Raw genomic sequence first — 25,086 nt, 5'->3', positions numbered from 1 at the left:
TTGGACTTGACTGACTATTTCCTTTTCCATGTTGGGGAAATTTTCAACTATAACCTCTTCAAAAATTTTCTCATACCCTTTCTTTTTTTCTTCTTCTTCTGGGACACCTGTAATTAGAATGTTGGTGTGTTTTATATTGTCCCAGAGGTCTTTGAGACTATCCTCCATTCTTTTCATTTTTTTTACTTTATTCTGCTCTTCAGAAGTTATTTCCACCATTTTATCTTCCAGCTCACTGATTCATTCTTCTGCTTCAGATATTCTGCTATTGACTCCTTCTAGAATATTTTTAATTTCAGTAATTGTGTTGTTTGTCTCTGTATGTTTATTCTTTAATTCTTCTAGGTCATTGTTATTTAATTCTTGCATTTTCTCCATTTTATTTTCAAGGTTTTTTTTTTTCATCTTTACTATCATTATTCTGAATTTTTTTTTTTTTCTGAATTTTTTTCAGATAGTTTGCCTATTTCCTCTTCATTTACTTGGACTTTTGTGTTTTTAGTTTATTCCTTCATTTGTGTAGTATTTCTCTGCCTTTTCATTTTTTTTTTAACTTATTGTTCTTGAGGTCTCCTTTTCCCAGGCTTCAAGGAAAGTTGAATTCTTTCTTCCTTTTGGTTTCTGCCCTCCTAAGATTGGTTCAGTGGTTTGTGTAAGCTTCATATATGAGATTTGTGCTGAGTTTTTGTTTGTTTTTTTGTTTTGCCTCTGATGGGCAAGGCTGAGTAAGGTAGTAATCCTGTCTACTGATGATTGGGTTTGTATTTTTGTTTTGTTTGTTGTGTAGATGAGACTTCCTGCACAGGGTGCTACTGGTGGTTGGGTGATATTGGGTCTTGTATTCAAGAGGTTTCCGTTGTGTGAGTTCTCACTATTTGATACACCCTAGGGTTAGTTCTGTGGAGAAGGCAATGGCAACCCACTCCAGTACTCTTGCCTGGGAAATCCCATGGATGGAGGAGCCTGGTACGCTGCAGTCCAATGGGTCGCTAGGAGTCGGACACGCTGAGCAACTTCACTTTCACTTTTCACTTTCATGCATTGGAGAAGGAAATGGCAACCTACTCCAGTGTTCTTGCCTGGAGAATCCCAGGCACGGGGGAGCCTGGTGGGCTGCTGTCTATGGGGTCCCACAGAGTCGGACAGGACTGAAGTGACTTAGCTTAGGGTTAGTTCTCTGGTAGTCTAGGGTCTTTGAGTCAGTGCTCCCACTCCAAAGACTAAGGGCTTGATCTCTGATCAGGAACAAAGATTCCACAAGTGGTTTGTTATGGCATTGAGATTAAACCAAAATCCAAAAATGAGAAACTAAAGATGAACTCCAGACAAATGGCAGTTACAAAATAATGAAATAATAATTAAAATAATGGAATATACACATATACATATACACCCATGAGCAAAGTAAAAACAGCCCAACAAAAATAAAGTACAATAGACTGATCTGATGAACAAAGGAAATAAAAAAATATATTCACCAGTTAAGAACAAAACTAACTAAAGTACAAACTGGAAAACAAAACTAAAGCAAGGTGCCAAGGGGGAATAAAGCCATGAAAACAAAGCTAACATATATGTTGAGAGGAAAGAAAGAAAGAATAGATAAGCAAAGTTAAACAGAGGTAGATGAAGATTAACTACAAGATTAACTGCAAGGGGAAAAGAACAGTAGGAAAGGCAAACAAAGTAATAAATGTAGAAAAAATATAGGTTTAAAAGAATTAAAATTAAAATTATAAAAAATAGAAAATTTTAAAATGGAAGAAAAAGAAAAAAGGAAAAAAAGAAAAAAAAAGAAAGAAAGAAAATGTCACAGAATTGCAAAAGCCCAAAGTAGAGGTAGAGGTTTATAACAACAAAAAAAGTGTGAGTGAATATACACACATATATATACACCCATAAGCAAAATCAAAACAGTTCAACAAAAATAAAGTACAATAGATTTACCCAGAAGGAAACCAAAAATTATATCTACTAGAACAAAACTAACTAAAGCACAAACTAGAAAATAAAATTAAAGCAAGGTGCCAATTGGGGAATAAAGCAATGAAAATAAAACTAACAAATATGTTGAGAGGAAAGGAGAGAAAGAAAAGAAAGAAAGAAACAATGGATATGAAAGTTAAATAGAGGTAAAGAATATTTATATACATTAAAGATTAACTGCAAGGGAAAAGAACAGCAGGAAAAGCAAACAAAGGAATAAATGTAGAAAAAATAATAATAGATTTTTATAAATTGAAAATTAAAATTAAAAAAAAGAGAGAAAAACTCCACAGAACTACAAAAGCCCAACATAGAAGCAGAGGTTTATAACAACAATAAAAAATGTGGCTGAGAAAAAAAAATAGCTCAGAAGCTTAATTGGATTCCATATAGCCAATAAAATCGACAACTACAACAGAGGGGAGGAAAAAAAAAAATCCAAAAGAATCTGCAGAACAAATAAAAACATAAGAATAATAAGTGTTTTTTTTAAGCCAGTGCTGTCAGAGTCCTTTCCCTCGCTGGGAGTCAGAGTCCACCTCACCTCCCTAGGATGCCCTCCAACACTGTGCTGACCTCTGGGCCTGCTGTGGGGGCAGCTCAGATTCTAATCTGGTCCTACTTCTGTGTGTTCTTGCCTCCAATGTCCGCAGCTATCAGAACTAGTGGGTCTTCTATTGTGGGAGCTCTCAATGGCCTTTTATGTATTCCATAGACAGAGTCTGCCTAGTTGATTATGTGGATTTAATCTGCAGCTTGTACAGCTGGTGGGAAGGTTTGGGGTCTTCTTCCTTAGCCACACTGCCCCTGGTTTTCAACTGTGGTTTTATTTCCACCTCTACATGTGGGTCATGGGGTTTGCTCCTGAGGCTGCCCTGGAGGACTTGGGTTTGCCCCTGAGGGCCAGGCGTGGAGGTGATGCAGCTGCTTGGGTCACAGGGGTTCTGGCAGCACCAGGTACTCAGGGGGCTGGCGGCTAGGGCAGCAGGAAATAATAGTGCTCTAGAAGGGTATGGCAACCAGTATTGGCCAGTACGCTCCAGTATTCTTACCTGGAGATACCCTCTCCCTGATAGAGAAGCCTGCCAGGCCACGGTCTACAGGGTCACAAAGAGTCCAACATGACTGGAGCGACCCTGTGCACATAGATGCAAGACTTTTCTTGCCTGTGGCAGCTCTGCCCAGTGAGATTTGAGCCTGAGGGTGGCACAGCTGCTTGGCTTGAGGGGACCCTGGAGGCATCTAGTGTGCAAGGACACGGACTGCCTCAGCTGCAGGAGTTATGTCCCTATCAGAGTCTTTTTTTGAGCCTCTTGTAGCTGGCGATCAGAAGGCCTCTTTGGCCAGTCTTTCTCCATAGCTCTGCCCATTCAGGTACTTAGAAGGCTCCCTTCTCTGTTGTTCGGCACATCAGGCACATAAAGGAGGCCCCCCTGGCTGGAGTCCTACTCTGTAGATTGGCACATCAAGCACTTAAAGGGGCACTCTGGTGGGGTCCTTGTCTGTAGTTCAGTGCATCAGGTGTTTGATGGGCCAGCCTCTCTTTCATTCACCTGCCGATGCTGGCGTGTGGGAAGAGACAGGTTATGGTGATGGCTCCACCCTGTGTGTGACTCAGCAGTACTGCCTTGCTTCCATGGATGCCTGGGCTTTCCTCCACCAGCATTTCCCACCATGATCTCCTCCCTCACATCCCCTCAATCTGTCTCTCTGCAATCAACAGTAGCTCTCACCTTGGGATTGCTCCACAATCCCTAAACTCCAGCTCCCAGCCACTGCACCTTCCAGGGAACCAGCTTTCCTGTCCGCGGTATGTATGGCTGCGGCAAGGACTGTCTGATTCTCCTTCCATTGAGGCTGCCACAGGTCAGCTGTTTCACTCTCAGCCTTAAATGTCTCTCCTCTGACTCAGACAATTGCCCCAATGTGGGGACTGGACCCCTGCTTCAGTTCCCCCACCCGCTGAGGGAAGGTCCGGTCCTACTAACACTCCTGTTTTCCCCCCTAGTTCCTTCATCCCACTGAGTTTTGCATGGCTCCATATATTCTTTCCCACTGGTCAGGTCCTCCTCTCTGCTCTCAGCTCGTGTTCTGCATGCACTTCTGTGTCTGAAGGTGTACTTCTGACGTATCTGTGGAGAGAGATGTACTCCATGTCCACCTACTCCTCCAACATCTTGTTCGCCCTCCCTTTTATTTTAAATTAAGATTTTTAGTTGGCATTTCAGTATCAAACTCTCAAAAATTAATAGAATGAATAGACAAAAAAGTAGAAGAATAGTGTATACCTGAAAAGCACCATGAACCAATACAACATAATTTAAGATTTATACAATTTTCACACAACAGCAGGGTACAAATTCTATCCAAGTTCCCATAGACTATAAACCAAGAGACACTGGAACATATCCAAGGACATAAAACAAGGTGCAAAATTTTCATGATTAGTCTTGTCAGATTGTTTTTCTTTGCTTCTGCTTTTTCTCACTTCTGATTAAATTTATCCTTTGGCTAAAGTTTTTCCACAGACAAAAGGTAGGCAGAGGACATGAGGAAGAAGGAGCATAGGGTCCTGCTCCATTTCAGTACCACACAGCACGCTGTACCTCAAAAAGTTCATCTAAATATCTGTTAAACCATTGAACAATTTCAAATTAGTTGAGCATTATTAAATATTTTATATGTGTAAGGCACTGCAGGGACACAAGATGAGTAAGTCTTTGTACTAACGAGGAAGGTCAAGGAAAGAACTCAGTGTTTCAGATTATAAGGCAGAATAAGATAGATGATGTAAAAAACATACCAATTACTCTGGATGCTCAAAAGAAGGAAAAGAATGGAAGGGTCATAAAAGGTTTCATTTGGAAGATGATTTCTGAGATAAGCCTTGAAGGAAAAGTAGTAATTTCACCTACAGAAGTGCAGGTACAGGAAACAAAATTAACAAAGGCCGGTAAAAGGACAGAATAAGAAATAGTCAGGTGACAGCTGAATTTTTCAGCCTTGTTGAAAACTAATGCACTAGCAACCAAAGTGTAGCTTCATACATATTAGTAGATTAAAAATCCTTCAGCTCCAGGATAGCAAATTCATATCTAATTTGATAGATCTCTTATGCAACCATTTAGATTTTTGAATAGGAAATTAAATTATTTTAATGTCCCTTTGGAAATCTATTCTGAAGAAGGAAGAGACCAGGAGGTCAATGAAGTTGTGAGAGAAATACCACTTAAGAAACACTGAGGAATACTATTTCACACCTGCTAGGATGGCTACAATGAAAGAAAAAAAAGGGAAAATAGCAAGTGTTGATGAAGAGTAGAGAAACTGGAAGGCTCATACATTGCTAGTGGAAAAGTTAAAGGTGCAACCATGATGAAAACTTTGGCAGTTGCTCAAAAGTTACACACAGAGTTAACTTAGCAATTTCATTCCTAGCTATATACTCAAAAGAATTGAAAAGATATAGTTTCTACATGCAAAAACTTGCACATGAATATTTTAGCAAAATATTTATTTATAACAGCCAAGAAGTGAAAAAATATATTCATCAACTGAAAAAATATAAATAAATAGTGGTATATCCATATAATATAATTACTTGGCAATAAAAAGGAAGGACATACTCATGCATGTTATAATATGAATGAAACTTGAAAACATTATGATAAATGAAAATGCAAAAGGCCATACACTGTAAGATTCCATGTAAATAAAGTTTCCAGGACAGGCAAATCAACAAAGACAGAAAGTGGGTTAGTGGTTGCCATAAGGATAGGCAAAGGGATAAACTACTAAGCATGGGGTTTCTTTTTGGGGTGATGAAAATATTATGGAATTAGTATTCATGATGGCTGCATAATATTGTAAATATATTTAACAATCACTAAACTGTACACTTTAAAATGGTCAAAGTGGTGAGTTTTATGCTAATGAATTTATCTCATTTTTTAAAAACAAAGAAGAAACACTGAAGAAATAAACTACAATGATAGGCATGTGACTAGAAAGACAAATGAGGGAAATGTTAAGAAATTACAGTCTACATTTTTTTTTTAACATTTAGGCTTTCTTTATTAGAAGTCAGAAGCTGATATTAAGCACACCCAATAATTTTTGAAATTAATATGTTAACAGGAAAGCTGCCATGAAGCACAATATGAATTTCATAATTTGAACTCTGAGATATAGAAGCATAATTTTATTTTTCTACAGACATTTTCAACTACACAGCATACTCACTTCTCAGTTTAATAATGGAAGGCCCGCTTCCATCTGTCATGCACATTCTGTCACAGTGTATGATATTGGTGATATCTGAAAGAACTAGTTGTTGGATTGGAAGAAAATTTTTTATTAACTAATTTTTATTGGAGTACAGTAGTTTCACAATGTTAGTTTCTGCTGTGCAGCAAAGTGAATCAGATACACACACACATATACATTCTTTTTTGGGTTTTCTTCCCATTTAGGTCACACAGAGCATTAAGCAGAGTTCCCTGTGCTATACAGTAGGTTCTCATTAGTTATCTATTTGTACAGAGTAGTGTGTATATGTCAAACCAATCTACCAACAATCTACATGTTTTTACAACTAACATAGTTCATCAGAACTAAGGCACCATCGATTTTAAGATACATCACTATTGAAGCAACTTAGCAGCAGCAGCAGCAAGAAAGAAAAATACTACCAATTAAACTATGATATCCCAGCAATTGCAAGTAGTAACTGAGAAAAGAAGCAAAAAGCAGAAGAGAAAAGGAAAGATATACCCATTTGAATGCAGAATTCCAAAGAATAGCAAAGAGAGATAAGAAAGCCTTCCTCAGTGATCAGTGCAAAGAAATAGAGGAAAACAACAGAATGGGAAAGACTAGAGATCTCTTCAAGAAAATTAGAGATACCAAGGGAACATTTCATGCAAAGATGGGCTCAATAAAGGACAGAAATGGTGTGGACCTAACAGAAGCAGAAGATATTAAGAAGAAGTGGTAAGAATACACAGAAGAACTGTGCAAAAAAGATCTTTACAACCCAGATAATCATGATGGTGTGATCAGTCACCTAGAGCCAGACATCCTGGAATGTGAGTCAAGTGGGCCTTAGGAAGCATCACTATGAACAAACCTAGTGGAGGTGATGAAATTCCAGTTGAGCTCTTTCAAATCCTGAAAGATGATGCTGTGAAAGTGCTGCACTCAGTATGCCAAAAAATTTGGAAAACTCAGCAGTGGCCACAGCATTGGAAAAGGTCAGTTTTCATTCCAATTCCAAAGAAAGGCAATGCTAAATAATGTTCAAAATGCACAATTGCACTCATCTCACACGCTAGTAAAGTAATGCTCAAAATTCTCCAAGCCAGGCTTCAACAATACGTGAACCGTGAACTTCCAGAATTCAAGCTGTTTTTAGAAAAGGCAGAGGAACCAGAGATCAAATTGCCAACATCCGCTGGATCATCAAAAAAGCAAGAGAGTTCCAGAAAAACATCTATTTCTGCTTTATTGACTAGGCCAAAGCCTTTGTGTGGATCACAATAAACTGTGGAAAATTCTGAAAGAGATGGGAATACCAGACCACCTGACCTGCCTTTTGAGAAAACTATATTCAGGTCAAGAAGCAACAGTTAGAACTGGACATGGAAAAGCAGACTGGTTCCAAATAGGAAAACGAGTATGTCAAGGTGGTATATTGTCACCCTGCTTATTTAACTTCTGTGCAGAGTACATCATGAGAAATGCTGAGCTGGAAGAATCACAAGCTGGAATCAAGATTGCCAGGAGAAATATCAATAACCTCAGATATGCAGATGACACCAAACTTATGGCAGAAAGTGAAGAGGAACTGAAGAGCCCCTTGATGAAAGTGAAAGAGGAGAGTGAAAAAGTTGGCTTAAAGCTCAACATTCAGAAAACTAAGATCATGGCATCTGGTCCCATCACTTCATGGCAAATAGATGGGGAAACAGTGGAAACAGTGGCTGATTTTATTTTGGGGAGCTCCAAAATCACTGCAGATGGTGACTGCAGCCATGAAATTAAAAGACACCTACTCCTTGGAAGGAAAGATATAACCAACCTAGACAGCATATTAAAAAACAGAGACATTACTTTGCCAATAAAGGTCTGTCTAGTCAAGGCTATGGTTTTTCCAGTAGTCATATATGGATGTGGGAGTTGGACTATTAAGAAAGCTGAGTGCAGAATAATTAATGCTTTTGAACTGTGGTGTTGGAGAAGACTCTTGAGGGTCGCTTGGACTGCAAGGAGATCCAACCAGTCCATCCTAAAGGAGATCAGTCCTGAGTGTTCATTGGAAGGACTAATGCTGAAACTGAAACTCCAGTACTTTGGCCACCTGATGTGAAGAGCTAACTCATTTGAAAAGACCCTGATGCTGGCAAAGATTGAAGGCAGGAGGAGAAGGGGACAACAGAGGACGAGATGGTTGGATATCATCACCAACTCAATGGACATGAGTTTGGATAAACTCCAGGAGTTGCTGATGGACAGGGAGGCCTCACGTGCTGTGGTCCATGGGGTCGCAAAGAGTCGGACATGACTGAGCAACAGAACTGAACTGATATCAGAGATTTTAACTTGTAAAAAAAAGCTAAAATCAAAGAAGCATAATTAGATATAAGAAATAGAGGAAACATGCAGTAAAAAGCAAGAGCTAGTCTGTGCAGAAACACAGCAAATTCAGTTTGAACCATCATGGATCCCAAATATGTTGTTTGGGTATTTATACTGAGATTAATGAATTACTATTAAAATAATGTATATATACTAATTCAGTGGGTGAGAGATTGTACATATAATTATATATATATTTATATAAATATATTTAAATATATATAATTACATATAATTATACATATTTAAACATATATAACATTGGAAATTTTGAGAACAACTGTACGTCTGAAAATCAACTGTTAGAAAAGGTAAAGTCATCCTCATGGAAAGAATCTACAATATTAATTTAAGCATTAGAAGACACCTTCACATTCAAAATCCCAGGGTTCTACCATTTTGAAATCTCTTATTTAGTTTCCACTCAAAACACTTCTCAGCAGGTTCTTTATGAAAGAATATAAAAAACAGTCCCCATCTTCAAAGAAGCTCATCAAAGTGCAGCACAAAAAGAAAGGCAGAAAGAAGGTAAATACCTAACATTCAGAAAATATGTTAAAGCATATTGGGTTTCCAAGGTAAATACTCAATTTGCCCAGCATTTATTAAGTACTGAGTATCTTTCAGGACTCTGAAGTACTCTCTGAAGGGTATAAAATGTAAGTAAATACAATCATTATAGTTAAGGACACTGGAGGCTGGAGACAGAGAAGTTTTGCTTCATGTAGCTATCTATTTGTGAGTGCTAAGGGGATGGAAACACAATGAATGCTGTAGGGATTCAAAGAGGAAAAAGATCATCCTGAATAGAAGAGCTAAAAATGGCAAGATAGGTATCAGAAAATGAACCTTAAGAATATGTTCTTAAGGTCCTGAATAAGTTCAGGGCTTCCCTGGTGGTCCAGAGGTTAAGAATGCACCTACCAATGCAGGGGACACTGGTTCAATGATCCCTGGTCTGGAAAGGGATCATGCCCCACTTGCCCCACTTGCCCCACATGCCGCGGGGCAACTAAGGGCGTGTGCCACAACTACTGAGCCCAGGTGCCCTAGAGCACATGGTTCACAAGAGAAGTCACCACAATGAGAAGCACGCACACTGCAACTAAAGAGTAGCTCCCCAACTCCACCGCAACTAGAGAAAGCCGGCACACAGCAAGGAGGACCCAGTACAAGCAAAAGTAAATAAATCTTTAAAAAAAAAAAAAGAATATGTTAGTTTAGTAGGTAGAACTGGCAGCAGTAGGTGCTCTAATCAGGGGAACCAGTTTAAATAAAATCATGGAGGCAGGAAGGCATGCACACAGTGCATTGTAGGAAACCCAGAAGATTAGCTTTGAAACACAGACTGGGTTGTAGATAAATGGTCTTGAATGCCAGAATGAGAATTCAGCAGGGCTTAGAGAGTTCTTGATGGTTTTAGACCAAGCTGCTGTGTAGCTTCAGTCATGTCTGACTCTGTGCAACCCCCTAGAGGGAAGCCCACCAGGCTCCCCCCTCCCTGGGATTCTCCAGGCAAGAACACTGGAGTGGGTTGCCATTTCCTTCTCCAATGCATGAAAGTGAAAAGTGAAAGTGAAGTCGTTCAGTCATGTCCAACTCGTAGGGACCCCATGGACTGCAGCCTACCAGCCTCCTCCGTCCATGGGATTTTCCAGGCAAGAGTACTGGAGTGGGTTTCCATTGCCTTCTCTGTTTAGACCAAGAGAATGCTATAACAAAAATCGTTGAGAATACTCATCTAACAACATTTTGAAACACAGACTGGCAGAGGGAGCTCTGCATAGGAAAATCAGTTTTTAAAAAAAGGCTATTGTGATGACATAAGCAATAAGTAAGATTACTCTTATCTGTCTTATCTACAGTGTAATAATAAAAACAGAAAGAAGGAAATGAAAGGCACACAAGAGGTAGAATACACAAAGCTTGTAAACAATGCAGAAAGCAAGGTCAAGCAGGGTTTCAGAACAATAAAAAAAGAATGGAGACGCTAGTGTCAAAACAGGCAAGCTAGAGAAAGGAGCCTGGAGTCAAGAAAGAAGATGAAATTATTTTGTGAACACTATTAAAATAGAAACATCTTTAAAAAAAAGAAAGAAAGAAAGATCTAGGAGCAAACAGAAACTCCTGGCAAAAGTTTGGATTAAAGGGAAAGAAGTCATAAAAATAAAATAAGAAATGCTAGAAAAATCAAACACTAGAAAGAAATTTTGAAAGGTAACTTTTTAAAAAATGAGGCCACTTAGAATTTTCCAAAGAATTTTCAATTAAAATATAGAGATGGAAACCAGACAAGTAGAGAAGTGAAACCATGAGTAGTGAGGAAGTAGAAACAAAGAGTATAAATCATACTTCTAAAAATTATAATAGAAAGACTTAGTCAATAATAAAATATTAGTTAAAGTTTTAACTAATATAAAGATATTTAACTAATATAAAGATAGTTCTATCTCTCTGGAGAAGATAGTAGAATACTATGGCTTTTTACCAACAGGATCAAAAGTATTTCAATATTTTAACAGTTGGCTTTGCCTTAATAGGGTATGTTGGTTGCATAAAAACCCTGAACTTTCCCTAAGGAAACTCAAGCACAAGCACAACAGAACACATGAGAGGAATTTTTAAGCAATCCTGATTCACTATAAAACAAGAAAATGGATGAAAAAAATTGTGGTCAATTCATATAATGGAATACTCTACAGTTATTAAAATAAAGTATAGCTACAGGCAATATGGCTAAATCTCACAAAAATAGTTGAGAAGGGAAAAAGCCATGAAAGAACACATGCCCTATGACTCTATCCATATAACTTCTAATCTGTAAAACTAAACTATATTGTATAGAGAAGCATAAATCATAAAAGAAATGCAAGGAAATTATTACTAGGATTGTGAAAGAGAAGGATGAATATAGGAGGGATTCTGAGGCACTGGAGATGTTTGTTAATTTTATAATTATTTGATAACTTATCAAATAGCTTTAATGACCTTTATAATTATCTGTTGACTTATCCAATAAATTTAATGACCTTTTCTATGTTATCTTATATTTTGCAATGCTGCTGCTGCTGCTGCTGCTAAGTCGCTTCAGTCATTTCCGGCTCTGTGCGACCCCATAGATGGCAGCCCACCAGGCTCCCCCGTCCCTGGGATTCCCCAGGCAAGAACACTGGAGTGGGTTGCCATTTCCTTCTCCAATGCATGAAAGTGAAAAATGAAAGTGAAGTCGCTCAGTCGTGTCCGACTCTTAGTGACCCCATGGACTGCAGCCTACCAGGCTCCTCCGACCCTGGGATTTTCCAGGCAAGAGTACTGGAGTAGGTTGCCATTGCCTTCTCCAATATTTTGCAATAAAGGAAGAAAAAAACGAGTAAACAAAAATCCCCCAATAACATTTGGAAGAAATGAGGGTTTGCAGCTGAAACAAGATAGCACAAATGATGACGTGAAGAGACGGGCAAAGTTTCAGATCACAGCAAACAAAAAGGAGAGAAAATGATTGGAGAACACAAGAGCTGAAATGGTATTTATTCAAAGTCAATTCATTACAGGACATGGAGCACCCTGGATAGAAGTAGAAGCGCTTCTTAAATCAGAGAGAAACTTCCAAGTTTCCCAAAGAAAATGGGCACCAAGGGAAAAGTAAGCAAATATACCATTTCTTTGATCAATTCTTTTGGGATTTTGTGTGTGTGTGTGTGTGTGTGTGTCTTTATACATCTGCTAAAAGAAGTTTCTTTGGGTATTGCTCTCAGAAAGCAGCAATTTAAAGCTGATCAAAAGCTAAGTCCCAGGGAATTCCCTGGAGGTCCAGTGGTTAGGACTCTGCACTTCCACTTCAGGGGGCACGGGTTTGATTCCTGGTCAGGGAACTAAGATTCTGCATGCCACATGGCCAGCCAGAAAAAGAAGCTAAGTCCCCATCAGGAGATGTATGGATAAAGAAGATGTGATATATACACACGAACACACACACACACAAAATGAACATTCAGTTCAGTTCTGTTGCTCAGTCATGTCCGACTATTTGCGACCCCATGGATGGAAGCACACCAGGCTTCCCTGTCCCTCACCAACTCCCAGAGCTTACTCAAACTCATGTCCATCGAGTTGGTAATGCCATCCAACCATCTCAACCTCTGTCGTCTCCTTCTCTTCCCACCTTCAATCTTTCCCAGCATCAGGGTCTTTTCCAGTGAGTCAGTTCTTTGCATCAGGTGGCCAAAGTATTGCAGTTTCAGCTTCAGCATCAGTCCTTCCAATGATTTTAAAACTCAACATTCAGAAAACTAAGATCTGGGTACTCTTTCTGCCCCCTTCTGATGCCTATGTCAGAAGCTTTCTCTATCTCCTTTATACTTTAATAAACTTTATTACATACACACAAAAAAAAGAAAACTAAGATCATGGCATCCAATCCCATCATTTCATGGCAAATAGATGGGGAAACAATGGAAACAGTGAGAGACTTTATTTTCTTGGGCTCCAAAATTACTGCAGATGGTGACTGCAGCCAAGAAATTAAACGATGCTTGCTCCTTGGAAGAAAAACTATGACCAATCTAGACAGCATATTAAAAAAGCAGAGACCAATGATACTTCAAAAACAAATAGAAAAAGAGGTCAGGTTTGTGGTTACCAGAAGCAGGGCGGGGGCTGGGGGATGGGGGATGGAGAGGAAGAATTGCATGAAGTTAGTCAAAAGGTACAAACTTCCAAACCTCCAGTTATAAGACAAATAAGTAGTAGAGATATAACATACAACATGGTAAATATAATCAACACTGCTGTATGTTATACTTAAAAGTTATTAAGAAAGTAAATCCTAAGAGTTATCACAGGAAAAAAATTTTTTCTTTCTTTAATTGTATGTCTATATGAGATGATGGATGTTCACTAATCCCACTGTAGTAATCATTTCATCATATATGTATGTCAGATCATTATTCTATATACCCCTTGAACTTACACAGGGCTGTATATCAATCATATTTCAACAAATCTGAAGAAAAAAATAAAGATGGTCAAAAGGATATGAGTGACCTCCATGCTAGGAATTTACTCTAGAAAATAATCGAATTTGCCAAAATACTTACTACAAGGTTGTTCAATTAAATACTATTTATAGTGGCCCAAAAAAGAGAAATTTCAGTAACTGTGCCATAATAACAAAATTTGTATTTGTTAAAATGTTAGGAAAGAATATGGAAAATATTCATTGTATATTAATAAGTAGAAAAAAGGAGATTATAAAATATTACATACAATTTTGTCCCAAGTGAAAAAGCTCAAAGGATCTACCTCAAAATCATAAAGTAGAAGACAAAATTACAGATGGGTTTTGTTTCTTTTTTTCTTATTTGCACTTCTATGTTTCGTTTATAATAAGACTAATGATATTTAAAATACAGTTCAAATTGCATAACAAGTATCAAAAATACATGTTCATGTAAACAAAGACTAGGAATATCACCAAAAGTAAATATAGTAGCATTAGAATGAAGTATAGGTTTCTTTCTTTCTACTTTCCTTCAATATTACTTCTATTTAAAATTAAAAATAAAATTTTATGGAGCTAAAATTATAGATTATAGAATCTTTAATGTTTAATTTCTTTTCATATATTTTTATCCAGATTTTTTCAAAGGGACAAAATCTTTAATGTGTATTCCACTGATAAGTTTAATAATTATATAATCCTCATTTCTTAAACTTTTTTGTGCATATGAATCACATGGGGATCTTGTTCAAAAGCAGGTTTTGATTCAGTGGATTTTGGACAGAGCTTATAGCTCTAGCAAATTCCCAGGTGATATTAATAACTGCTGGTGTCAAGGAGGTTCACATTTTGAGTAGCAAAGTTGTAAAACACATCCGCTCTAGCAATAAGGATTCAGGTAATGCAGAGCTGATAAATCAATCACTCTATCATAAAATACATATTGGTCATCTACTCTCTCCAAATCCTATAAATTTATCCTCTCTGTTCTGGAGAGGGAAAAAAATCAAGCCTTTACATTAAATTAAACTTTAATACACCTGTTCTTTTCAAAAATTAAAAGTGCAATAACTATAATGTAGACTTTGACTTCCTATTGTCAATTAAGGTCCCTTGTCTTTACAATAATTATGTATAACATCCAGCCACAAACCCCAAAACTCTCTGTCATGAAATAATGGTATCAACATGTTCTTTCACTTTTTTTCACAATATTTTTCTTTCTCTCTCTCTCTTCCTCCCTTTTGTTCTTTCCCCCTCCCCTTTTCCCCCTTTCTCCCTCTTTCTCAGATTATTAAATGCAAAGCAGCTATCGCCTGGGAAGCAAACAAGCCCCTCAGCATTGAAGAGGTTGAGGTAGCTCCCCCCAAGGATCATGAAGTTCGAATCCAGGTGGGTATGGACTTTCCCAGGGCAGGATAAACAAGACACAAAATGCTGACTTGGCTTTGGTCGGGTCAGACCTATGTGGTTTTGACTGAGAGTCTCAGGAGTTTCCCACTGTGGCGGATTACGTTTTTAGGTTCACATCAAAAACAGGTATTCATTCCCAGGAGGGATAAATTGTAAGAATCAGACACAGGAATTTACATTAGATTAGAATTAGGTAGGTTTTCTTTTTATTTTCTGGTTGCCAGTTATTGAAAGCTGTTTTAAAAGGAAGACTGAGAGTTTGGTTCAAAATAAGAAAAGATCTGAAGTGCTACGGGTCTTGGGTGATCAGAGGAGGGGACAGAAGAGAAAGGGCAGGGAGAAAAGACAGAGTACTGAGCAGAGAGGGTGACAAGGTGGGTCAATTTCTCTATTTTCCCTACAGTTGACTTGGCTTATATTTTTCCTCAGGATCACCACAGTAAGAGTTTTTGCCTGAGAATGAATGACATATCCTCATGAACAGAATCTTGAAGAATAATGCAGGGATACTTTCTAATTAATTAAGATAATCCTTTATCCGATACAGCTCTTTTAACTATAAAAGTTTATTACCACAATTGTATTTCATTTAGTTTCAATAAAATCTGAACAAGCCCTGGAAGCCTGTGTTCCCTGCACTCCCTCTAATAGACTTTAAATTATTACCTTTGATTTCTCCTCTCCTAGAGACAGTGACTGCCAATTCTCTTGTGTGATTTTTCAGGGACAGTGAAAGGAAGAAAACAAAGATGCATTAAGAGGAAAGAATATATCCTAATATATTTTTAACTGTTCCTTTTATTTTTCAAAATGCAGTTCTTTTATTGACCTCAATGAGTGTTGTTAAGTTTCAAGGTGTCATTGGGCCTAAAATTATCCTAATAGCCCTAAAGATATGATTACAGAAACAGGCCTCAAGTCTGTGATTGCTTTGCAGATAATTGCCACCACCCTGTGCCATTCTGATGCCCATATCCTCCATCCTCAATTTGAAGGGGGGTTTTTCCCAGTGATCCTTGGCCATGAGGCTGCAGGAATTGTGGAAAGTGTTGGGCCAGGAGTGGCCAACTTCAAACCAGGTATTTTAATTTCTGATTCCAACTAAACAGAAATGTCAGGGTATTTCAGGGATAATTTCTGCTACAGTCTTGCCTTTGCATGCTATAATCAATCTCTACTTAAATAAGGGGACCATCTTTTCCAAAGCAAAACTAAGACACACAATCTATCACAGTCTAGCAACGAGGCAGAATATCTGCAGTCAGAACTGTCTAATGAAATCTGGAAAACACAGTCACTTTATTTACATCCAGCACTGAAAAGTTGTCCTATGAAGCAAAGCTACAAAGTGAGCTTACACTGAAGCTTCCATGGGGACAAAGATGACAATTTATAGCAACCTCCTCTAAATAAAACAGAACTACTTTAATATATAAAGAATGAAGACCCTTAGGTAGCTTAAGTGGGAAATATTATGCATATATCAATGTTAGCTGAAATGTTTTCTTGGGAACTTGTAAGGTAAATGTATATAAAGCATGCCAATAGCCAAAACTATTTACTTTACATGTTGCAACAGATCCACCAAATACTGGAATATGAGCTATGCAATTGTCACTTATCTAGGATGAACCATATCATTCTTTCCTCCTTTAATGAGGATGCTCCAAATTGAAAGGTTTATTAGTATCTTTCTATTAGGTAGTTAGAATAGGAAACAGGAGTCCAAAATGGCGGTGGCTAAAAGACAAGGAAGGGAAAAGCCCATGAAAATAGAACAAAGGAAGGTCCAAGGACAGGAGTGAGGACTTCAGGTAGAAAAAATAGCACTCCTGGCTAGCCCAACTTACATAGGGCAGGCCCAGGGGGGAGGAAAAGACATATTAAAGAGAGGAGCCAAAGAGCTGGGGGGTCTCTCTCTCTCCCGCGCACTGGGGCACTCTTCTTTTCACGTCTTTGGATCGGCCTGCCCTCACACCTAGAGGATGGATTTTCCTGCTATTTTCTAAACAAAATAGAGCTGTAACACGGAGCTGTAACACTGATTTGTCTAAGAGCTATAACACGGTCTGTCCAAAACCAGAGAGCTGTGACATGCCGAGGGCTTTAATGTCTCATCACATTTCTATTCCAAACAAGATTATAGAAGCAAATTGCTCTTCAAAATTTGGAATCTACAAAGAAGTCCAGCCAATTAAGGCACAGCTCTGCCACTTACTGGCTGTGTAACCTTAGTCAGCTAAATCACTTTTCTGTGACTCAATTTAGATTTCCATTTTTTTCTAAAATGGGAATAATAACAGTATCCATCTCAAAGAGTTGTTCTGAGAATTAAAGAGATAATAAATGCAAGCAGTTAGAATGGTGACTGACACATACTAAAGGTTGAACAGATGTTAATTATCATTACTGAACTTTAGTCATCAGAGGCTAGAAGTCTTTGTTAAATTCAAATTGAATAAAAAGTAGAAAAACGTAGAATTTGAGTGAACTATGGTGAAACATGGAGATGATATATAATTTACTCTCCATATCAAGCCTATTGCCCACATCTCCTATAATTAAGGTGTTCTATTCCCTACAGGTTGTTTACAAATGTAATAAATAATAGGCATGACATAATAAATAATAGTCATGATGCAGAGTGTTGCAAGGACAACAGAGTGTCAGACAGGACTCTGCATCTGATGGTATCAATACAGATGTGTTGCTTGACTGTCCAGCAGAGAAAAAAGAAAACAAAAGATAACATATTCAGTACTTGGGAGAATCAGCAATCTTGTAGGTTAACAAAATATTGTAGCTACCTATACTCCCTACCGAATATAAGATATATACAATAAAGAATAGTGTTTTCCACCAATTCACCTGTTGAAAACTATTTATAAGTAACAACTTAGGTATCATCCAACACATGGCCTTTTTTTTTCTAGGTGACAAAGTAATTCCACTCTACGCACCTCAGTGTGGAAAATGCAAGTTCTGTCTGAGTCCACGCACAAATTTTTGTGGAAAACTCAAGTAAGCTCTATAAGCTATTAGTAAGATAGCTGGTACAAATATTTTGAGCAGTACATTGGCATACCTAAATGGAGTTGAAAATGTTCATATTCTGTAACCACCAATTCCTGGTGTGTATAAGAAACCATTGCAAAATCACCCAAATGGACATGCACTATTATGATCACTGCCACATTGTAATAACAAGAAATTGAAAATAGGGCAAATGTCTATCAATAGGAGAACAGATTAACAATCACTGTGTAGTAACACAATGGAATTACCATATAAAAATAAGAATAGCTAAACTTGCTCTAAACGTTTCAACCCAGAATAATCTCACAGATATAATGTGAAGGGAAAGAAGCAAGTTTATGACATAGATTTAGTCATATACAATAACAATACCATATACTGTATTGCTTATGGTTCGTGTGAATACAGTAAAGAAAATGATAAATGCCAAATTCAGAATAATAGCTACTTCTGAAAGGTTGCTGCTGAGCCATGAAAGACTGGGATTCTTGGCCTCCAGAGGAGAGGAATTCAATCTGGGGCCAGTGACAAGGCTTGATTGCTCAGAGCTTTTGTGTAATAAAGTTTTATTAAAATATAAAAGAAAGAAAGCTTCTGACATAGATATCCGAAGGGGGCAGATAGAGTTCCCCTCCGCCCTCCCTGCTATTCTTTAGCGGGATATTATATAGTTTCTAGCAGGCTGCTAGGAGAAGGCAATGGCGCCCCACTCTAGTACTCTTGCCTGGAAAATCCCATGGACGGAGGAGCCTGGTGGACTGCAGTCCATGGGGTTGCTAAGAGTTGGACACTACTGAGCGACTTCACTTTCACTTTTCACTTTCATGCATTGGAGAAGGAAATGGCAACCCACTCCAGTGTTCTTGCCTGGAGAATCCCAGGGACGTGGGGAGCCTGGTGGGCTGCCGTCTATGGGGTCGCACAGAGTTGGGCATGACTGAAGTGACTTAGCAGTGACTTAGCAGCATGCTGCTAATTAAAGAAAGGAAATGTCTCAAAACTCAGAGCGGTACCAGGCCCCTCACCCACAACATGTATTTTGAGATAACATTGGCACAAGGTGAATCATCCCCAGCCATAAAATGATTGCCATGAATCCTGAAGAAAGGCAGGTTTCCAAGCAAGTATATGGTTTCATTAACATAGATTAGGAAAACAATTGTATGAGTAAAATATATTGGGTTCTGAGTCTTAGGTGGAACCTACTTGAAGACAGACACTAGGGTAAATACATAGCTCATTAACATAGCTTAAGAGAAACTTTCCATAAGCAAAATGCATTGGTTTGCTCAAGGTTTGAGAAAAGTTAAATTCAGGTGGAGCCAGGTGTCATCTCGGCAACACAAAATTTTAAGAAAAACCTCCTTTTAAGTTTGTATAGAGAAGGGGAAAAAAATCTGACACTTGTAGTTTGCTTCCTCCTGCCGCTTAAGAGAGAGAGAAAAAATGTCTGACACGTGCAGCCTGTTTCCTCCGTTTGGAGACCCCTAGCCTTCCTGCCTTTTACCCTCTCATTCCTGCCTTTTCTTTAAGGAGAATTATGTTGCCTAGGGAAAGGGGAGTCATTCTCATTCCGTAACTGCTTCCAAGCTGGTAAGGAACATTGTCCCTAAATTTGTGAGGGTTAGTCTCCTAACCCTCATATTGAGGGTCTCTGATCCAAGGGTCCCAAGCTGGAGGAAGCTGTCGTAGTCAACAGGAGTTTGAGCAACCATTTGTAACTTAATAACCTTCATGCAACTAGAAAGAAATCCAGCTACATGGTACAGATGCAGGGAGCAAAGAGCGAAAACAGAGCAATAAGCAAAAAGTCATATTATGTCCATAGTTAAGGTACAAAGTGTTGCACCAGTCAATTTTAGGATTGTTAGATGTCATCAGATTAACGAGGCATCACATATGATTATTGTTATCGAAGGTAGTCACAGATTTGAAGAAAGTCCTTTCCCTGAAGTGGAAGGACTCCCACCATGGGAAGTCATCCACTGATGAAGAGGGGAGCACTCCACAGACCCAGTAGTTAGACCGATTGTGGAATACAGTGTGGGAATAAGCCCAGGACAGGAAGGCCTTATCTTGAGGATCAAACAGCAGACTCAAGAATTTTGGAGTCAGCAGAAGCAGGCTCACATAGATTATCAGGTCCATCTGAAAAGTACAAAGTAAGAGCATAAAAAGTAAAAGCATAAAATGACATCACTTAGCTCTGGTCAGGGTGCCACTTCTTAACTCAAGTGTGGTGCACCCATGAATCAATTCCTGGCACTTTGACAGCCATGGGAGAAGAAAGAATAACCTGGTAAGGGCCTTCCCAGAGGGACTCGAGGGATTGGCCCACAGATTCCAATGCTTTTATCAGGACCTCGGTTCCTGGCTCAAACAGATGCTTTTTTGACTCAGAGGCTGGGTCAGGAGTTACCTCCCAGAGTTCCTTTAATGCCTGTTGAAAAGCTGAGAGCTGAGTTACATAATTAGTTAATTCCAAGGCTTTAGGAAAACTTTTCCATTGAGCATTTTCAGGAATTACTGATTGTCCATCCTCAGACTATAAGCATCCTTTATCAGTAACCTTTGCTCCTCTTTTCTCATATCTTTCTAATTCCTCCTCAGTATATTGTGGTTTTCTTTATCCACAGAACCTGTCCAGATCAAAGGCCTCTGTAGTGAAGGGGTTTCATTAAGTGCCACCTTTCTGGCTTGACAGCCAGCTGATTACCCTTGGCTACTTTACCCCTGTCCCTGCTGTGCCCTTTGCAATGCATAACAGCTACTTCTTTAGGACAATATATAGCAGTTAAAAGTCTCTCAATCTCTCTGAAATGTGCTTAATAGGTTCTCCTGTTGCTGTTTTAAATTGTCTTTCTTTCCAATTTGCAGCATGAGCATGTAAAGTCAAATAAGCATACTTAGAATCAGTGTAGATATTTACTCGCCACCCTTTCTTAACTTGAGAGCCAGAACCACAATCTCCGCTAGCTGAGCACTCGTTCCCTGGGAGAGATTTTGCTTCTAAAACCTGTTCAGCCATTACCATGGCATAACATGCTTTATGCTTCCTATCCCGAACAAAAGAACTGCCATCTTTAAATATTTCCATGTCAGGATTGTCTAATGGGGTATCCATCAGATCTTCCTGAGCTGCATAGTTTAAAGTTAGAAATTGGGAACAATCATGATCAGGTGTTTCATTTTCCTTCTCAGGAAGGAAAGTGGCAGGATTTAAGTTTCCACAAACTTTAAGCTTAGTTATTGGTCCTTCTAACAACAATGACTGATATTTAAGAAGGCAACTGTCTGTCATCCAAATGTTAAACTTAGAGTTTAAGAATACACTCCTATAGGCTGCTGGTGAGGCCTTTGGGGTTGTGTCAAAAATCCCAAGGCCATACCTTTCCTTTCAGTGACAAACTAATTTCTGACCCTGTGGGCAAGCTCAAAGCTGGAGCTTACAAGAGAACAGTCTGAAGAGCCTTAAAAGCCTTTGAGTATCTGGAGACCAAACCAGTTTGTCAGTTTGGGCTTGTTGAGTTTCAGTTATAAGTTTATACAAAGGCTGGGCAAGTTCCCCATAACCAAGAATCCAAATGCAGCAGTACCCTATGATTCCAAAAAATACTCTCAATTGTCTTAAAGTCATAGGTAAAGGATGATTTAATATAGGTTTAAGTCAGAAAGCAAACTTCAAATCAATGACTAAAAAATATTTGGCTGTTCAGGAATTTCAGACAATAGACTATAAGGATTAGGCACCATGGGGTGTAAAGGAACTGCAGCCTCATTTATTGTTTGTAAATCTTGAACTAGTCTCCATTTATCATTTGACTTCTTTATACCCAAAATAGGAGTGTTGCACAGATTGTTACAGGGATTTAACAGCCCCAGCTCCTTTAAATTCTCAATGATGGGTTTTAACCCTTCCTTAACCTCGAGTTTCAGTGGATACTGCTTTTTATGTGAAAGTAAGTGCAGGTCTTTGAGCTTGACAACTACAGGAATGTGCTCAACCCACAGGTTTTCCATCAGCCAACACTCTAGGATTTACATTTTGTTCAATTAAAGGGAGAGAAAGGGAGGGCTCCATATTCATGAAAACAGAGGCATGGACCTTACTCAGTATATCCCTCCCCAAAAGGAGTGAGGGAGACTCTGGCACAGTCAGAAAATACCACAGAGTCCCAGTTGCAGACGGAAATAATAACATTTGGCTCATCCAGACAGTCCCATTATGGAAGCAGAACTGGGAGAAAGTGGGCCAGGGGCTTCAGTAAGCACAAAGTAAGTTGCCCCAGTGTCCAAAAGGAAATCGATGGATTGCCCACCTCCCCCCCAAGTTATCAATACTCGGGATTCCTCAGATGTAATTAGGATGGGAGCTTGTGTGGGGACCCCCAGGCACCTTCAGTCCTGATTGTCTTGAGAGTCTAACCCCTGAAACCTACACCTCTGGGGGCAGTCTTTCCTCCAGTGTGGTCCTTTGCAGACCAGACATGGAGCCAGGGGCGGCTTAGATGCCTGAGGGCAATCCTGTTTGAGGTGCCTCTCCTTTCCACAGTAATAGCAAGCCCATCTCTTTTCACCTGGGTCCCTCTGGGAATTTTTCTCAGGCTGTTTAAGAATGGTTCTGACAGCCATTACATGGACTACCACCTGCTCTTTGTCATTCTCTGCCTTTCTTTTCCTCATATTCCCTGCCATAATAGACTGAGCCTGTTGTAACAGATTATCTAAAGACTGATTTGGTCCATATGCCTGTTTTAATAGCTTATAGCAGATATCTGGAGCCGATTGAGTGAGAAATCTATCTTTTAAGATCACTCTTCCCTCTTCATTTTTGGGATCAATCTCAGTGAATCTGCAAAGGGCTTCCTTCAGTCTATCTAGGAATTTACCAGGAGTTTCCTTCTCTTCCTGTTCTGTTTTCTGTTTGCCAATTTGGCATAGTTTAAAGTCTTATCACGTGTTTGCCTGAGTCCTTCAAAAACACATCTGACAAAATGACTCCAATCCCATCTTCCTTTAGCTATGTTACAGTCCCAATCTCATTCTATAGTTGGGACTGCCTGATTCTCAGTGGGGAGGGCGGCTATCTTGTCCTCCATCTTCCCCGCTGATTCGTTACCAAGCCATTCATCTCCATAAGCAACCGCTTTCCCCAAAACTCGAGTTTTTGAGGCGGGAGTTAGTGTTTGTCCCAAGACACATATCACATTCTTCCAAGTAAGGTCATAAAGCAAAGTAACACCCTTAAAAGCTCTAATATATTTTTCTGGGTGCTCTAAATAGACTCCTAGATCCTCCTTGATTCTTTGTATTCCTTGATAAGAAAAGGGCTTATTAACTCTCATAGACTGATTATTTCTCCCAGTGGGTGCTTCATGAAGAGGCAACAGCTTGTGTGGCTGTTCCTCAGTCTCTCTTCCTGTTCTATGCATATGATCCCAGGGATAGATTGGAGAAACCTGCTTTTCTTTATCTCCTGTCTTCCACCTCATCCTATATGTCACCCTTAGATTTTGCTGTTGACAGGGCCCACATTGTAAGGCAAGTGCAGAGAAAAAGAGAGCAAGCCAGACAGTCAGGAAAGAAAAAGGAAAATTATTAGAGGGAAAAGAGAAGGTGACTGGCTCTTAAGGAGAACCAGTGTTCTCCCTTTCTGACGGAGTCCTTCTTATATCCCACCAACGAAAAATTCTCTGAAGAGATGGTCACATAGCCGGAGGTCTGGAATCTGGTGGTCTCACAGCTTTGAGAAGTTAGGCGCCAGTGAGATAACAGGGTGCCATTTGGGCAATTTGGTCAGTCTCACAGATCACCGTGATTTATTCTTTGTTTGCGAGGTCGACATAACAAACCATCTTATCAATGAGAGCCCATGTGGGCCCTATCACACATGGGGTCTCATTGTCAGAAAACCCGGGAGGGAAGATCCACCACAACTGGGTGGGCTCCTCTCACAAGCCCACCTCTGGTGGTCCCCCGCCTTGGACCTTGCCAAGAAACTGAGATGAGCTCCACGATGGGACTCTCCACTTGCCTTGCTGGACTGACATCCACACACCAGCCCACATTTCATCCATCAGTTACAAGGGTGAGTGAAATCCCATTCCTTCCGATCTTCTCTCTCTCTCTCTCTCTCTCTCTCTCTCTCTCTCGCCTCTTTTCCAAGTCCTAGCGCTAGGCAGGAGGATCCCCACGGCCCTCGGCCTTGCGCCCCATCTGACTTTGAAATAGGGGATGCCCATTTCAAAGCAGACTATTATTACTCTCTGAGAAAGTCCTGAGAATGGACTGAGAATGGCCTTTTCTCTTGGACCTTTCTCCTCGCTTTCTCTTGCCTTTGTCTAACCTCCCTATTCAGGCACAATGGGGAATTCTCAATCCCAGCCCTCAAAATCTACTCCTCTAAGATGCCTTCTCCAAAACCTAAAAGCCTTGGGCTTCCAAGGGGAGATAAGACCAAAAAGGCTTATTTACTATTGTAACACTGGCTGGCACAATACAGACTTAATAACAGGCCCCAATGGCCAGAAAACAAAACTCTCAATTATAATACTCTATGGGACCTCGATAACATCTGCTGCCACAATGACAGGTGGTTAGAAATCCATTGCGATGTTCAGGCTTTCTTCACTCTCCACTCTCGACCCTCTCTCTGTGAATCCTGTTCTACTTCTCAAATGCTCTTAGCCTACTCTGGGCCACATCCTCCTAATACAATGTCTCCCAATTCCTGTTCAGACTTTTCTTCTTCTTCCTTCGACCCGTCCGACCACAGCCCACCCTCTATCGCTCCCAGTCCCCTTGCAGCCGCTCCAGCTCCAGTTCCACAGCCTCCACCTTACATCCCCTCCTCTCTCCCTCCTTCTCAAGGCAGCTCCCAACCCCCATCCCCAGCCTGTGCCTGAAATAAGCTCTGAGATCTCAGCCCCACCCTCTACCCTGAGGGTCCCAAAGCTTTACCCAGACCTCCCTACGTCCCCTCCCCGTAGCCAATCCTGAACAACTTTAACACTGCA

At 39.6% G+C, this 25,086-nt stretch overlaps 1 protein-coding gene across 1 annotated transcript in view; it reads left to right on the top strand.

The window, feature by feature from the left end:
• The first annotated feature begins 12,147 nt into the window (after nucleotides 1-12,147).
• Nucleotides 12,148-25,086, top strand: part of ADH4 (alcohol dehydrogenase 4 (class II), pi polypeptide) — a 33,916-nt gene continuing 20,977 nt past the window's right edge. Inside the window, exons 1-4 of the mRNA XM_043438383.1 lie at nucleotides 12,148-12,264; nucleotides 14,912-15,013; nucleotides 15,972-16,113; nucleotides 17,968-18,055. Of these exons, the coding sequence (XP_043294318.1) occupies nucleotides 12,247-12,264; nucleotides 14,912-15,013; nucleotides 15,972-16,113; nucleotides 17,968-18,055 (350 nt within the window). The 5' untranslated portion in view covers nucleotides 12,148-12,246. The remainder of the gene's footprint in view (nucleotides 12,265-14,911; nucleotides 15,014-15,971; nucleotides 16,114-17,967; nucleotides 18,056-25,086) is intronic.

This window comes from Cervus canadensis, chromosome 19 (assembly GCF_019320065.1).
Source record: "Cervus canadensis isolate Bull #8, Minnesota chromosome 19, ASM1932006v1, whole genome shotgun sequence".
Lineage (NCBI taxonomy): Eukaryota > Metazoa > Chordata > Mammalia > Artiodactyla > Cervidae > Cervus > Cervus canadensis.
The sequence above is the reverse complement of the archived record's forward strand: the minus strand, read 5'-3'. Positions and strand labels throughout refer to the sequence as shown.